The 16144-nt window shown below is 51.4% G+C and overlaps 1 protein-coding gene across 1 annotated transcript in view; it reads right to left on the bottom strand.

The window, feature by feature from the left end:
- The window catches only part of Pcgf3 (polycomb group ring finger 3), a 43165-nt gene extending 27307 nt beyond the window's left edge, over nt 1–15858 (bottom strand). Inside the window, exons 1-5 of the mRNA XM_032915876.1 lie at nt 15644–15858; nt 3529–3568; nt 3129–3269; nt 1400–1517; nt 258–354 (exon numbers count right to left, since the gene is read on the bottom strand). Of these exons, the coding sequence (XP_032771767.1) occupies nt 258–354; nt 1400–1508 (206 nt within the window). The 5' untranslated portion in view covers nt 1509–1517; nt 3129–3269; nt 3529–3568; nt 15644–15858. The remainder of the gene's footprint in view (nt 1–257; nt 355–1399; nt 1518–3128; nt 3270–3528; nt 3569–15643) is intronic.
- Nucleotides 15859–16144: the final 286 nt, after the last annotated feature.

Raw genomic sequence — 16144 nt, 5'->3', positions numbered from 1 at the left:
TGAAGTTCCAGCCTAGAGGCAAGTTACTGCTCTAAAGAAAGGTAGGTCTGGGGTCTCTTTCACTTCAAACTTTCAGTTTTAAAAAAGACGTAAGATTGCACTTGTTCTCATGGTCCCGCAGGGCAGGTGCACTGGATATCCACTCCATGGCCCTGGTCACCTGCAGGGTAGTGTCTGGGGACCAAGAACAAGGTGGCCACCACCGTGCTGATTCTGAACACTATGGTCAGGGAGCACCAGCCCATGTCCTTACTCACCCGATATACTGTAATGGGTGGCTCTGATGGATCACGATTCTGCAGGTGGGGCAGGTATTGTTCTCCTCCAGGTACTTCACCAGGCAGCTCCTGCAGACTGTCCAAAGGAGAGGATGACAGCAACCCAGAAAGGTTCTGGTTGGTACCATGTCCAGCTAACTCCAAGATGGCTAAGAGGACATTTTCATAAACAACCTCCTCTACACAGTTCCTGACCTCTGAAGAGGAAGTGCCCTTGGGTTACACTGATACACAGCCCTGGCCTAGGAACTAATGGGGAAGAAACAGCAAAGAGTGGTTAAGTCATGAGAGTATAACTAATATTTAAAAAAAATCTGTATTTTGGCTTAAAAGATGACAACACTTCAGTGAAACGAATACAGAATTGTACCACCAATTTCTAACACAATTAATCTCAGTTTAAAAAATCTTCAAAAGTGGGAAACATTTTCAAAAATGCAAAAGGCACAGGATGGAAATTATGAGTGATGAGGTTTTAACTTCATGAACTGCCTCTCAGTGGTCACTCGATGCATTGTATAGCACCCATGCCTCCAGGTGATCCACATAGAACATGTCCTCCAGTGAGAGAAAAATTAAGAAAAAAAAATCTGAGGGTGCTGGAGAAATGGCTCGGTGGTTAAGAGCACTTCGGTGCTGTTACAGAGGACCTAGGTTTCGTTTCTAGCACCCACATGACGGTTCACAAGCACAAGTGTGTGGGGCACATACAAACACACTGGCTAAACACTTGAAGACAACAACCATCCTGCACAGGTCCAGGCCTGACAGTAGAACAAGGAACATGCAATGGGCACCACACTGACCCTTGAAGTCCCCTCAAGTCAGGTGTTTGATTGTTGAAAAGAATCTACTTCACTTGAAATCTGAGAGCACACGCACCACCGATGGTGACTTGACTTGACAGACCAACAACAAAAAAGGGTCAGCTTCCTCGAGAGGAGAACCCACCCTCCAGGAAGTTGCCTACAACACCCCGAGTTTAAGGAAACCTTTCCAACACCCCCATAAGAACTCTGTTCTTCCCCTGGCCCTGCTGCCCTTGTGCCAGGAGAGTTCTAAGGAGCGCACTAGAGCAGTCGCCAGCCCACCCGGATCAGGGCAGACCGGGCCGTACTCACATGTGTGCAAACACTCAGTCACTGTGGTTGCGTCGATGAGGTAGCCGCTGCACAGGCGGCAGGTGATGTGGGCATTTATGTCCCAGAGTTTAATCTTCCTGGTCAACATCTTTGGCTTCTGCAAGAGAAATACACTGAAGTAGCTGTGATGGTTAATCTGGGTTATCAAACTGATAACACTGGAATAAATAAAACCCAAGTGGCTGAGAAACCTGTGAGGTTTTTTTTTTTTTTTCTGAATTAAATTGTTTGAAGTGGGAAGACCCAGTTTTAATCTGGATCTTTTGAGGTGGGAAGATACACCTTTAGCCATCTTTTGAGATAGGAAGATTACTCTGGCCACAAAAAGGCATGGAAGAAGGAAGCTTGCTCTCTGCCTGCTTGCTCTCCCTGCAAGTTTGCCCCTTCACTGGCATTGGAGTCTTCTTTGGGATGCTAGTGTATACTGAAGATCAGCAGAGCCATCCAGCTCCACGGGCTTTAAACAACTCAACTATTGGATTCTTGGACTTTCTGTTGGGAGACAGTCATTGTTGAACTAGCTGAACTATAGCCTGAATTCCATTCCCTCCTCCTTCTCCTCTTCTTCCTTATCTATCTATCTATCTATCTATCTATCTATCTATCTATCTATCTCCCCCTCCTTCCCTCTATCTATCTATCTATCTATCTATCTATCTATCTATCTATCTATCTCCCTCCTTCCCTCTATCTATCTATCTATCTATCTATCTATCTATCTATCTATCTATCTATCTCCCTCCCTCCCTCCCTCCCTCCCTCCCTCCTGTTCTGTTTTTCTAGAACTCTGATAACCAGGTATGCTCCCCCCTGGCTTGCCTCTCCTCTATCCACAGATGTAGTAGGTGTTCTATCCATAGCTGTAGTAGGTGTTCTATCCATAGATGTAGTAGGTGTTCTATCCACAGATGTAGTAGGTGTTCTATCCATAGATGTAGTAGGTGTTCTATCCATAGATGTAGTAGGTGTTCTATCCATAGATGTAGTAGGTGTTCTATCCATAGATGTAGTAGGTGTTCTATCCATAGATGTGATGGGTGTTCTACTACATCCCAGCCTTTTTGTTGGGCACATGGCCCATCCCATCTGATCCTGTCATCAAATGGTGACCTGCCTCAGACGTCAATGGTAAGTGAAGTTCGACCTCAACTCAAGGGAGGTTCAAGCCACTATAATGTCTACCAAGAAGACACAGAGCCCCAAAGGAGGTTAGATAAGGTCCTGTGGATCCAACCTAATCACCAGCTACTTTGACCTGAATCTACATAGCCTTTGAATATTACAGCTGATAGCTGGGTCTAGTCCCACTTCAGGAATTTAGCCATCCTCATCCTTGTATGTTTTTTGAAAGGGAACAGTTAATTGTTCACTCAATGCCTGAGGAAACTAATTTACGAGAAATCCATCACCAAGTCACCAGCTACATCTTGCTTGGCTCCAGGCTCACTGACTGCCTTTTAGACACTGCACTCGGGGCTGAGCATGCAAGGCCAAATGGCCCCAACAAAGTCCATCCCGATCACAGTACCACTTCTAACCTGCACCTCTCCTAGGCAACTGACTGATCAACACTATCCCACCCTGGATTAAAGGTACTCCAGAGACTATGTACAGAGTATAAGGAGCGCCAAGTTCTTCACTCATGAGACAGAGCCCAGACCTCCCTCCCCTAGATGGCAGGGCCCCTTGGAGGAATCCCAGACCTCACCTCCTCTGGATGTCTGCGTGTCCTTCCTCACTCGGTGGCATGGAGGCTTCAGGCCACCAAGTGGATGCGATGATCCCTCCTTACTCTGAGTTCTGGCTGGCTTCTGCACCTTCCTTCTGCCCCTTGTTCCTTTTCCATTTTCTAGCACAAAGATGGCACTGTTATTTCAAAGCTCACTGATACCAGTCCTGCACACAATTCCACATTAAACCTTACTACATCTTAGATAAGGTCTACATATTAAATCATGGGACAGAACCCACTAGAAATGTTGGAAGACAATCAAGAAGCACAAATAACTCCAATGATTGTTGGAGAACAGACTTCAAGGAAATATGAGGTGGCCACCATACTGAGTCACAGGTAGCCAGAAAGGAAGATAAGCTTCGGCTGCACTCACCTGTAAATGACAGTCTGGAATCGGGGCTACATCGTGAAGTCTGTGGAGAAGCAGAGACAGGTGTCACCATGGGAGGATCTTGTCTCACCCTCTAACCTCTAGCAACTCTCAAGGACTGTTTGGTTAAACATGTCTGCCAATTTGCTTGCTTTAAGTCATCAAGTGACACCTCAGCAGCAACACCTCCCAGATTTCCTGAGCCCTGGCCTAATCCAGAGCAAATACATAGCTAATGGTTAAGGGAAAGAGAGGGTGGCCCCACTACTCGCTTTAGGGCCCAAGAGGCAGGATGGGATATCTGTAGAAGCTCCAAGTAACAGTGGATCTCAGGGTGACCTGAGAAACCTCGTGAGGACAATGAGCAGCAGCACTCTGTTGCTCACTCAATTTGATACCAGCAATGTCTACATCCTCACACCCAAGCTAAGTCATTATCCCTCCTAGTCACAGACTTGCCACCCACTCAGTGAATGTGCCCTGGGCCCATGTGAGCACGGTACCGTGCTAGGGTCAGCAGGCTAAGGCAAACGAGCAGGTACTCATGCCAGGAGATGGAGATGGGCAGCAGCTAGAAGTCTGAATAGTGATCTGGGGCCTCCCGAGATAACTATGTAGCACTCTGCATCTTGACTAAGGTGCTCTGAGGGTTCCTAGGATCCCGGCTGTGAATTCCTTGGTACCGCCCTTCAGTTCGGGGGTTTGGGAACAGGCATTGCTGGCGAAGAGCTTGGTAAGGTGCCTATAGTCTTAACTAGAACAATACCAAGACTGCAGGTATTTGTAGTTTAAAGACTAATTACATACAACCTGGATGCAGTTTACCCTAACATGTGCTTAAATGAACTTACTCCTAAATGCAACTCAGATAATTTCACCTTAAAAAACCTTCCAAAACTTCATTTTTAAGAAGTTTGTATTTCTGTCTGTTTGTCTGTGGGAATGTATGCAATGTATATATAGGTGCCTACAGAAGCCAGAAAAAGGAATTGGATCCCCTGAAGTTGAAGTTATAGGCTGTCATGAACTACTTGGTGGAGTGCTAAGAAAGGCAGTTGGGTCCCTGGGAGAACAAGTGTACAGTCTTAACCACTAGGCCTTCTCTCCAGCCTCAGAACTGCATTTATTTAGTGACTAATACACCCAGGAGACTTGTACAAAATGAGTAAGGAAAAGGGACGGTAGAAAGAGGTAAGTATGTCCTATCAAATAAACCAAGGGAGGGTTGACAGATATGTCAGAAACATTTAGAGGAAGAGGAGAAGTCAACTCAAGGCCAGGTCTGTCTTAAACTAGTCCCTGCCTAGTATGGAGGCCACCAACCACTTGAATTTGCTGTCCCTTGAAGCTTGGCGGTTCTTGTGACAGAAGAACCAGAGTGTTTCATTCATTGCTTTGAAATAGGGTTCCACTATGTAGTCTTGTCCTAAAACTCCCTGTGGAACCCAGGCTGACTTTATCATTGCAATGATTCTCTTGCTTCAGCCTCTCAAGTATTAAGCTTACAGGTATAAGCCACTACAACTGGCTTTCCAATAGTATCCAATCCCAGTGCTGGGATTGAAGTTGTATGCCACCATACCTGGTACACATGTAATTTTTAATAATGACATTTGTATGAAATGGATAAATTCCTAGGAGGGAAAAACTAAATTGAGAGTAGTAAGGAAAACCCAAAATATTCTCTATTATGGGAACTGGATAAGTAGTCACAAAAATTTCTTCAATTAGAACTCTGGTTCTGTAAGTCTACCACACCTGAGAGCAAATCACCCTTTCAGCTGGTAAAGGCATTTAGAGCTGGAACACACTTTGTCCTGCACCATGTCCTGCGCTCAGATTCCCAGGACCATCATGCACAGCTAAAGAAGGGATCTCTAACTCCCTTTATGAAACTAACTACTACTAGCTATACACCAAACTCTAGCAAGATGAGATCTGGAAGGAAGCTAACAGACCTGCCTGACCCTAAGCAGAGCATCTGCGACCCTCATCAACCAGTACACAAGAGTCTCTCAGGACCAAGTTAGGTATATCCCAGGAATACAGGAAGGCAACAGCACGAGCGAAAAAAAAAATCCCTTATGCCAAAAGGTAAAAGCAGAACAACGTACATTCTTTCCAAAGACATGTAAGAATGATTTGACAAATCACCCAACATGGCATTCTGTGAGGAAATCACCCTACTGAAGGAGACACTAACACACGACTGCTCGAGAACTTGGAAGTGAACAGTTACAGCCCAACACGCACTCTCTCAGATGGAGGTGCCAGATGCCCATCAGCAGGCAGCCCGTGACAAGGTGGGCCTCACACAACAGCTGTTCCTCCGCAGTCAGGAAAACGGTGCTCCCAGCTGTGCAGGGCTCCTTGGAGGAGGAGCAACTGCCCACAAGGAGCATGGCAGTGCCATTCTCATGGGACATAAAGTTCCAGGAGGGTGAACTGCCTGCTATGGGCTGGCATGCCAGAGCAGCCCATGGGTCCCCACTATACAATAAAGTGATGAAGAAGCATCTTAAATTTTAAAACAAATGACAGACACACTCCTGGTGGTGACACTGGATCACATTACTCATAATCCCTCAAAGAAATGCCAGCATTCAACAGAGTATGTGACGCCACGTTCACAGGCTGAGTAGGTCAGGGGCGTTCGTTCCCTTTTCTAATTAAGTCCATCACTGAGTTATGTGGCTCTGTAATGAACCGAGAAGCACAGATCTACAACACACTAGGATCATAACAGGACCAGGACTTGGCAAACTCCAGTTCTCAAGATGGAGTGGTGCTGCTGCTCTGCTTACTATCACAGGGCCAGCCATGCCCAAAATTCTCCTTGGGTTTTTAGAGAAACTTTGCCTGTTTCTGCTCTAAGTGATGAAAAGAGATTCACTAAGGAGAAAAATCCAAGTTAAGTGAATTTAGCTGACAAACTTTAGTCCTAAAAAGGAAGTATAAACTAAAAACCCAGTGAGACTTCCTTGGAGACAATGGGTGTGCTGCTGAGCAGTGGGCCATGCACCAAGTGCCGTGGATGGCAGGAAAGGCTGACATTCTGTGCTAAAGGCAACACATCCACCCTGACAAACTCTCTTCTAGAGGCTCCAGTACTCCAAAATCAGCTAAGCCTCAGAACCCGTACCATATCCATGTGACTAAATGGCCAGCCTGGTGTCCTCTCCAAGTCTTCTAAGAATCACCTATGTTTGTTGCTGCTTACATTGCACATCATCACATCTGTGGTTACTAGAGCAGACAAGCAAGTGGACATGGCAAACCATAACCACAGTGGGGTAGAAAGGACTAGCTAGGCAGGGAGGGAGGGAGGCAAGCAGGGAGGGAGGAAGGGAGGCAGGGAGGCAGGCAGGGAGGCAGGGAGGCAGGGAGGCAGGGAAGCAGGCAGGGAGGCAGGAGGCAGGGGAGGCAGGGAGGCAGGGAGGGAGGCAGGGAGGGAGGGGAGGGAGGGAGGCAGGGGAGGGGAGGGCAGGGGAGGCAGGGAGGCAGGGAGGCAGGGAGGCAGGGAAGCAGGGAGGCAGGGAGGCTGGGAAGGAGGCAGGGAGGCTGGGAAGGAGGCAGGGAGGCAGGGAGGCAGGGAGGCAGGGAAGCAGGCAGGCAGGCAGGGAGGCAGGGGGCAGGAGGGCAGGGGCAGGCAGGGGAGCAGGGCAGGGAGGAGGGGCAGGGAGGCAGGGAGGCAGGCAGGGGAGGCAGGCAGGGAAGCAGGCAGGGAGGCAGGGAGGCAGGGAGGGAGGGGAGGGAGGCAGGAGGCAGGGAGGGAGGGAGGCAGGGAGGCAGGGAGGCAGGGAGGCAGGAGGCAGGGAGGCAGGAGGCAGGGAGGCAGGGGAGGCAGGGAGGGAGGCAGGGAGGCAGGGGGGGCAGGCAGGGGAGGCAGGCAGGCAGGGGAGGCAGGGGAGGCAGGGGGGGCAGGCAGGGGAGGCAGGCAGGGAGGCAGGCAGGGGAGGGAGGCAGGGAGGAGGGAGGCAGGAGGCAGGAGGCAGGGAGGGAGGCAGGGAGGCAGGGAGGCAGGGAGGGGGAGGCAGGGGCCCAGGGAGGGAGGGAGGGAGGGGGGAGGCAGGGGGAGGGAGGCAGGGAGGGAGGCAGGGAGGGAGGCAGGGAGGGAGGCAGGGAGGGAGGCAGGGAGGCAGGCAGGCAGGGAGGGAGGCAGGGAGGGAGGCAGGGAGGGGAGGGAGGAAGGCAGGCAGGGAGGGAGGCAGGCAGGCAGGGAGGCAGGCAGGGAGGCAGGGAGGCAGGCAGGCAGGGAGGCAGGGAGGCAGGAGGCAGGGAGGCAGGGGGAGGGAGGCAGGAGGAGGAGGGAGGCAGGGAGGCAGGGAGGCAGGGAGGGAGGCAGGAGGAGGCAGGAGGAGGCAGGGGAGGCAGGGAGGAGGCGGGAGGCAGGGGAGGCAGGCAGGAGGGGAGGGAGGCAGGGGAGGGAGGCAGGGAGGCAGGGAGGCAGGGAGGGAGGGGAGGGAGGGGAGGCAGGGGGGAGGCAGGGGAGGGAGGAGGCAGGGGAGGGAGGGAGGCAGGGGAGGCAGGCAGGAGGGAGGAGGAGGGGGGGAGGCAGGGAGGGGGAGGCAGGGGAGGCAGGGGGAGGCAGGGAGGGAGGCAGGGGAGGCAGGGGAGGCAGGGAGGCAGGGAGGGAGGCAGGGGAGGCAGGGAGGGAGGGAGGGAGGGAGGCAGGGAGGGAGGGAGGCAGGGAGGCAGGGAGGGAGGGAGGGAGGCAGGGGCAGGGAGGGAGGCAGGCAGGGAGGCAGGGAGGCAGGGAGGCAGGGAGGCAGGGAGGGAGGGAGGGAGGCAGGGAGGGAGGGCAGGGAGGGAGGCAGGGAGGCAGGGAGGCAGGGAGGGAGGGAGGGAGGGAGGGAGGCAGGGAGGGAGGCAGGGAGGCAGGGAGGGAGGGAGGCAGGGAGGGAGGGAGGGAGGCAGGGAGGCAGGGAGGGAGGCAGGGAGGGAGGCAGGGAGGGAGGGAGGCAGGGAGGGAGGCAGGCAGGGAGGCAGGCAGGGAGGCAGGGGGAGGCAGGCAGAGGGAGGCAGGCAGGGAGGGAGGCAGGGAGGGAGGCAGGCAGGGAGGGAGGGAGGCAGGGAGGGAGGGAGGCAGGCAGGGAGGGAGGCAGGGAGGGAGGGAGGGAGGGAGGCAGGGAGGCAGGGAGGCAGGGAGGCAGGGAGGCAGGCAGGGAGGCAGGGAGGCAGGCAGGGGGAGGCAGGCAGGGAGGCAGGGAGGCAGGCAGGCAGGCAGGGAGGCAGGGAGGCAGGCAGGGAGGCAGGGAGGCAGGGAGGCAGGGAGGCAGGCAGGCAGGGAGGCAGGGAGGCAGGGAGGCAGGCAGGGAGGGAGGCAGGGAGGTAGGGAGGGAGGGAGGGAGGGAGGCCGGGAGGCAGGGAGGGAGGGAGGGAGGGAGGCAGGAGGCAGGGAGGGAGGGAGGCAGGCAGGGGAGGGAAAGAGGGAGGGAGGCAGGGGAGGGAGGGAGGGGGGAGGGAGGCAGGGAGGCAGGGAGGCAGGGAGGCAGGCAGGGAGGCAGGGAGGCAGGCAGGGAGGCAGGCAGGCAGGGAGGGAAAGAGGGAGGGAGGTGTCCTCATTAAAATCAGTAACACAAGCTGCCCCTCCTAGGGATAAGATCTAGGTGGAGTCACCATCAGATCTATGTCTTAGGCACCACAGATCTGATCAGATTCCAAACTGGTCTCCTAAACAGCCCAGGCCTAATACATATTAATGAAGACAGTAACTTTATCAATACGAATAGTTTCTAACAATTAAAAAACAGAAAAACAAGTCTTTTTCAAAAAGGACAGTAGCTACAGACACTCAGCTGCTGACAACTGTCTTCCCATCCCATTCCAAGGGACCTCTTCCTGCTCCGTGTATGACCTGTGCACGACATGCTGTTGCTCAGCATGCTCTGTGTGGACAGACCTCTGTCCTTCTGTGCTGACCCTCCTGTGGTAGCTGACTGCGTTTACTGGTATAACTCCTATATCCAAGTAACTTCTACTGTCTTCTTGCCACTCCGGTCTCTTCCAGAACTTCCTGGTATCTGTAGAAGTCTTGCAGAGGTCCCTCCCACGGTTAGCAGATGGAATTCATTACCCTTCTTTCAACAGGGTGTAGCTTGGCAGGTAGATCGTTTCCCTCACAGATTAGAACTTTCCCAGAAGCTCTGTGCTGGCTTGAACACTGTACCCTCTGAGACATCCACAGTCATACGCCATTCAATCTGTGCTGAGACTATGACTTCCTAAGATCTGGTTGGTACCCCACCTGGATAGACGTGCTATACTATCAGTCTCTAGTGACAAGCACTGGCCTTGGGGGGTAAGCGTAATCGCCAATGTGTCACCAAACACTGAACTGAGGACAGAAGTCTGTCCAGATCTATGACCTCATCAACATGCCCTGTTTTTGGCTGACTGTGTACAGGCACTTCACCTTACAGAACCAGTCAGCAGGAGAGTAAGTCACTCGCAACTCACCACATGTATGCGGCCATGGGCTGCTGATATATGTCACAAAGCAGAAATACTCCAACCTGAAATGTTTTACTCCAAAGTCTGAGGATATCAGGGGGACAGAAAACTCAACATCAGAATTCCATAAGTGCATTGAGAACAGATATCAATCTAATGTTAGACCTCTTTTAGTGTCGGGACAAAACATAGCAACACAGCCCAGACTTCCCTGGCTTGTGTCAGGTTGGGACTCAACCTAGCACCAGACCCCAGGGCTCTATTCAGAAAAACCTCTAAGGACGACCTTCCTTATGACAACTGTGAAATCCTGGACGTAACTATTCGTGGGATATGCTGAGCCTCCCACGCTGCGGGGGTTGTGGGACGGAAGCCAGGTCTGCTGCCTTCTGGGTGTTCCTCATTTTCTGCAAGAGGTGGCCTACCATCTGAAGTTGCTCTTTGATACTTCAATGACAAAAGCAGTAAGAAAGATAACGATATCATCAAAGAGAAAACTGTGTCCTGCAAATGGGCATGGACTCTGCCCTAAACTGCAGGCTGCTGTCCCAAAGCACCCCCAACAAAGGGCTTAGAGGCAACCTAAGTTTACTCCTCAGCCCTGACAGTAGGCTTGTGGCTTGTTCAGACCTAACCCCCATGCCAAGTCCTCTAGGACAGAGAGGAAGGAAGAGCTCTCAGGATTTTTGATAAGGCACCTATTCTGTCTTTGAGGACAGACCACCCTACAAAACTCACTTCTTGTGCAGTTATTTTTGATTAGGACTTCAATCTAAAAACCTGGGAGGAATGAAAACCACATTGAGACCATAGCAGATACCCACGATTATAATTCTTGCATTTGTGCTCCATTAGGATTTTTTTGTTTGAGTTTGTTGTTGTTTACTTTGGTAAGCACTTAAGTAAGAAAGCAAAAGGTGGCTGGTGAAATGGCTCAGAATGTAAAGGCACTTGCCACCAACCTGATGGCGTAAATTCAATTCCTGGAACCCACATAAAGAAGGCAGAAGCAAACAAGACTCCACAGTTATCTTCTAACACCCAGATGTGTTCAGTGTTTCTGCATTCAGAAACACTCAGAGAATTATAACAATTTTTTTTTTAAATGTAGAAGTCCTTAAGTAAGGACACTTGTGGCATATGTGGCTTGGCCCCCATTCCTGTTGGTAGAGCATGTCCTGAGGACTTCAACAACCAAGCCTACACACTCTCAGCATAAAGCCACAAAAGCCACTGCTTACGATTGCTTTAGGCTAGGGTTTGTTGAGAACCCAACACAGGCTAAGCCCTACCTGGAACCAGTTGACAGACAAATCAGTACAAACTCCCAAACTCCCCATGTGACCTAGGGGCCTCCATTAGGCCTTACATAACCACACAGAACTCACAGGTCCTAGTAAGTCCCACTGTACTACAAGAGCCAGGAAACCCACACAGCACCCACGGGTCTTCTTCCACAGGCACCTGTAAGTCCTATAGGACCCCATGAAGCCCAGTGAGACCCGCACAGGACACAGGTGTTGATTAGAGGCTTTGAGAAAGTCTATAAACACAGCCTCATCGTCTATATGTTTGCTGTAGAATTTATAGCTAAAATAGCGAAGTCTACCAAAGATCAATGAACTTTCAAAAACATCCAATTAACCTCCATCCTTGAGGTCCAACTAAGCACTGTAGAGTTTCTCTTCAATACAGCACGCTGGCAACACAACAGGCTGACAGCAAGTGCAGCCCCCTCCTCTCAGTGGGACTTTGCTCAATTCAAAGGGTAGTCTGCAGCAACAAAAGTGGGTAGTACTTATCACTACCCCTACCCTTTTGGCTTATGCATAATCTAGTTATGTGAGAGGGTATGTGGCAGGAAAAAGAATGTTTTCTTATTTTTAAAGGCTTCATCTGTCTTTGTGATTAACTATTTTTTTTTGAAGCAGGGTTACACTATGTCGCCCAGGCTGGTCTCCAAATTCTGAGCTCTAATGATCCTTGTTTCAGTCTCACGAGCAGTAGCAAGGATTAAAGGCTTATATTACTATGTCTAGCTAAAGTTAATGATAATCAACTCGCAGAACTAAGGAACAGTTCAAGTTTTTGAAGCATAATGTACTGTGTGCAGCATTCCTGCATTATGAACAGTAAGGTTGTGAGGATAACAACAGAAGCTGACCTTCAACCTCAATGTATTTCATAAGTAAAGAAAACTTACATCTTCTACTTCAAACCAAATCTTGAACATCAAACAAACAAGGCAGCCAATAATAAAAGGTCATTAAAGAATCACACACCCCCAAACAAACTTTGTTTTAAAACACAAATCAACTCTAATGGTTCTAGTGAATGACCTTGTGAACCCGAGGTGGAACCTCCCAAAGTACAGGGAGGTGGCCATCAGGGGCAAGAGCATCCAGGATGACCTTGGATAAGTACTCTGATTCATCTTCCACCCCTATCCCAAGACCTGGGCTGTGGAGAAAGGGCTCCTGTCTGCAGGAGATCTCTGAGCACAATATCCCCACAAGGAACGGATATCTCAACCTTTCGGAACCTCATGCCTTACTATTTTGTTATTTTTTTTTCTTTTTTTCTTTTTTTTCGGAGCTGGGGACCGAACCCAGAGCCTTGCGCTTGCTAGGCAAGCGCTCTACCGCTGAGCTAAATCCCCAACCCCACGCCTTACTATTTTGAAAAAGTCACTTATAAGCGAGTGTGTGAAGCCCAGTGTACCAGAAAAAACACTTTCTCCACATTATTTAAGATGGTTAATAAAATCTAGAGGGTTGGCTTACGATTTCTTTCAGAATAACATACCAAGGCTCTTGGAATACTGGAAAACCCTTGCCCAGAGGTTAATGCTCCTATGCCCCCTTTATCCACAGGAGTCTGTTCGCCAGAACGTTCCAAATAGTAAGTTAACCACCAGGAGCATTTTCTGTCTATAGCAGACGCCTCTTAAACAGGATACATGCATGCATCACAATCATCTGAACTCTTACAGTGGCATCAGAGGAACCTGACAGACCTTATTTAGAGGCCTCATTCTAACACACCAACTTTCCGAGATAGGATCTAACTCTGTAGCCCAAATCGGTCTGGAACTCACTACTGTGGCTCAGGTTTGCCTCAAACTCAAACTCACGGCAATCCTCCTACCTCGGCTCCCAAGGGCTGGGATTACAGGTCTGAGCCACCACACCTGGATCTACACATAATTTGTTTATGAAATTTTCTAGGGTATGGACCACATGATACTTAAAACTTGATAAATGCCTGGCTGTCAGCAATACTGAAGAGCCTGGTCCACCTTCTAGTGGCCTAGCTATTACCCTGGCTAGGGAAGTTGGCCAGAAAAGGTCAGTCCTGAGCTCATCATCAGAACCATTATCTGACTTAGGGCGCTACATTCTAAGGTAGTTTGTTGTACAGCAGCATACAAATCATATAACCCCTCAAGTGTTTAAAAGTCGAAGCACAGGAAAACGAAGATCACCATCACACCTAAACGAACGATCAGTTCTAAAATTTCACACAGCAAATTAGAATAAAGGGCACAGCAAAAGGAAAAAAAAAAATCAGAGGTAATCTCTGAGTGCGAGGTTCCCAAGTGTAAGGACACTTGGCAAATGTGACTTTCCACTTAGAACACAACTCAGCTGACACCATGCCAAGAAACCTAGACTTGTTTCCCCCTGAGAAACCAAACTGTGAGGTGGCTCAAAATGAAACATCGAACTGGCCAGCTCGAGTATATCTCCCAGGAATCCGAACAGCCCAGAGTTTAGACTCACCCTGTGTCCAGCACTGTAAAGTGCAGCCTGACCAAGCAGAGCTTCCTCAGAGCAACACACCCATCGTTGACCACCCCAAGTCTGTGTGGGAGCTGGGCCACTCTGGAAACCCCTGGCTTTCTCATCTCGAAACACATCAAGTTTTCTGTGAACATCTCAGTACTTGCCCTAGTGTCTCCCACAACAGTAGAAGCACATCTCACTTTCCCACAAACATTGTGTTCTCCATGACAGACTGGGAAGATTTCAGAGAAACAAGAACTCTTTCTTTTTAGGGGTGAGACGGTAGTGCGAGGGCTAGGTGCTCAACATCCCCTCAGCCCTCTGCTCACTGACCTCACCTTCCTACCTATCTACTCCTGGAGTGCCTCCTCCGGACTGGACATCTAGCCTCTAACCTCTCTACACACCCTCATGACCTGCTGGGGAAGGAGGAGGGAGGGTGGAGGTACAGCCACTGACCTGGGGCTAAGACTAGGGAGCTGGGGAGAGCAGGCAAGAGGCGGCTTGGAGGCTGGGGCATGAAGCATCAGGTACAGGGCATACCTTTGATACCCCTGAGTCCTTGGAGCCCAGGTGAGCTCCAACTTTGCCTTGCAGTATCCTAAGATCTTCACCCACTCTGTAACATCAGGGAGCTGGGGGACTTGTGGGAAATGCAGGGTTTGAACCTTTGGGCTCAGGTAACTCAGAAACCCACATGTAAGCACTTCATAGCAAAGGTCCAGTGTGAGCTGGGCAGATCTAAACCTCCCAATGCCTAGTAATCTTTTCAGCAGAGTTCGGGGGTGGATTTCTACAGTCCCGGGCCCTCCCTGCCTTAAAGTCCCAACTATTATCTAAGTAATCCCTGAGGACCATCCTCATGGTTCAGCTCCAAGGCTTTCATTTTAAAGTGACCCACCTTTGGTCCTGTTTGTCCTGAAGCCTGTCTATATTATGAACTCTCCTTACAGTTCACCCTCAGGGCCCCAAACTGCTCAAAGGACTGTCATAGTGTCCAGATTTCTTTGAGCCAGCCTTGATTTCCCAGCTTTCTACGGCTGATTTGCCCCTGAGTCCTGACCTTCCTATGGCCTTGTCCCAGCGCCCTGGCCCTCTGTGGGGTGGTCTCAGGATCTTAACCCTCCTCTTTAATTTATCTTGAGTTGGCCCATCTCAGTGATTCTGCCATTTTCTAGGTCCTGCTGGGTCCTGAGAGCCATTCTTCCTCAATGACCTTTCCTAGAGTCTTGTCAGGTTTCTGATACTGACCCTCCCCCCAAGTGTCCATTCCAAGAGTCGGGGCTCCACCTGTCCTAGGGCCCCAGAACTATGGGAGGTCTGCCCAGTCCTAGGGACTGTTCAGTGGCTGGCCCTCAGTAATTCTGGCCTGGTCCGGGTCCTGCCTGGTCTGCGGTCTTGATCTCCCTGGATCCAGCCTGGCCCAGACTCCTGTTCTTCCGGGGTCCTGTTCTCTGGAACCCTGCCTAGTGCCAGGTCCAGCCGGACTGTACTCCTTGTCTTCCCTAGGTCCTGTTCTCTCGGGGTCCAGACTGCTCGGAATCCACCTCGGCTCGGTGTTCTGCCTAGTCTAGGATTCTGCCCACCCCTGGTCCAGCCTAGTCCAGGGTCCAGCCTGGTGCAGGCTCTTCCCCAGGTTCTGTCTGGTCCAGGTTCCTGTTCTCCCGGGGTCCAGACTGTTCCGGGATCCAGCATGGCCCAGGATTCTGCCCTACCGGGGTCCAGACCTCCCAATTCCTGGCCTTCTCTCAGGCTTTTAGGGTCCCGCCTCCCGGGCCTGCCGGGGGCGCTGGGCTCGCAGCCTTCTGCCGACCATGGGCCGAGGCCGCGGCCTGAGGAACGGGCGCGCGGGCCAGGCCGGGCGGGGCGGGCTCACTGACCTGCGTCTCGGGCGGCGGGCGAGCGGGCGCACGCGGGGGCTCGCCGGGAGGGGGAGGGGGCGCCGCTCCCTCTGGGTCCCCCCCAAGAGGAGGAGAAAAAAGCCGTGCAGAGTTTAAAACAAAGAGGCGGAAATGCCCGAACCCAGCCGAGTGCGGAGTCGGGGGCGCCGCGGCTAGAGCATGCGCAGTGTGTGGCTCAGCTCCCACCTCGCAAACGGGAGAGGCGGGGCCTCTGGAAGGCGGAGTCTATAGGGGTGGGGTCCAAGAGGGGCCAGAGGGCGCAAGCGCGTGCTGGCAGCAATTTACTCAGGAAGCTGGCGCGGCGAGCCAGACAGGGTGGAGCTCAGGGGCGTGGTCACAAGGTGAGAGGTGGGTCAGGAGGCGTGGTCAGAAGCACAACCTGGGGAAACTCCACCCGGCTGAAGATCAGGACACTGCCGACCCAAGTGCCTGGGTTGGGAATGAAACCGGAACAACACTTGGACCACGAGTTTCCTCCCC

Source organism: Rattus rattus, chromosome 11 (assembly GCF_011064425.1).
Source record: "Rattus rattus isolate New Zealand chromosome 11, Rrattus_CSIRO_v1, whole genome shotgun sequence".
In the NCBI taxonomy this organism is placed as follows: Eukaryota; Metazoa; Chordata; class Mammalia; order Rodentia; family Muridae; genus Rattus; species Rattus rattus.
The sequence above is the reverse complement of the archived record's forward strand: the minus strand, read 5'-3'. Positions and strand labels throughout refer to the sequence as shown.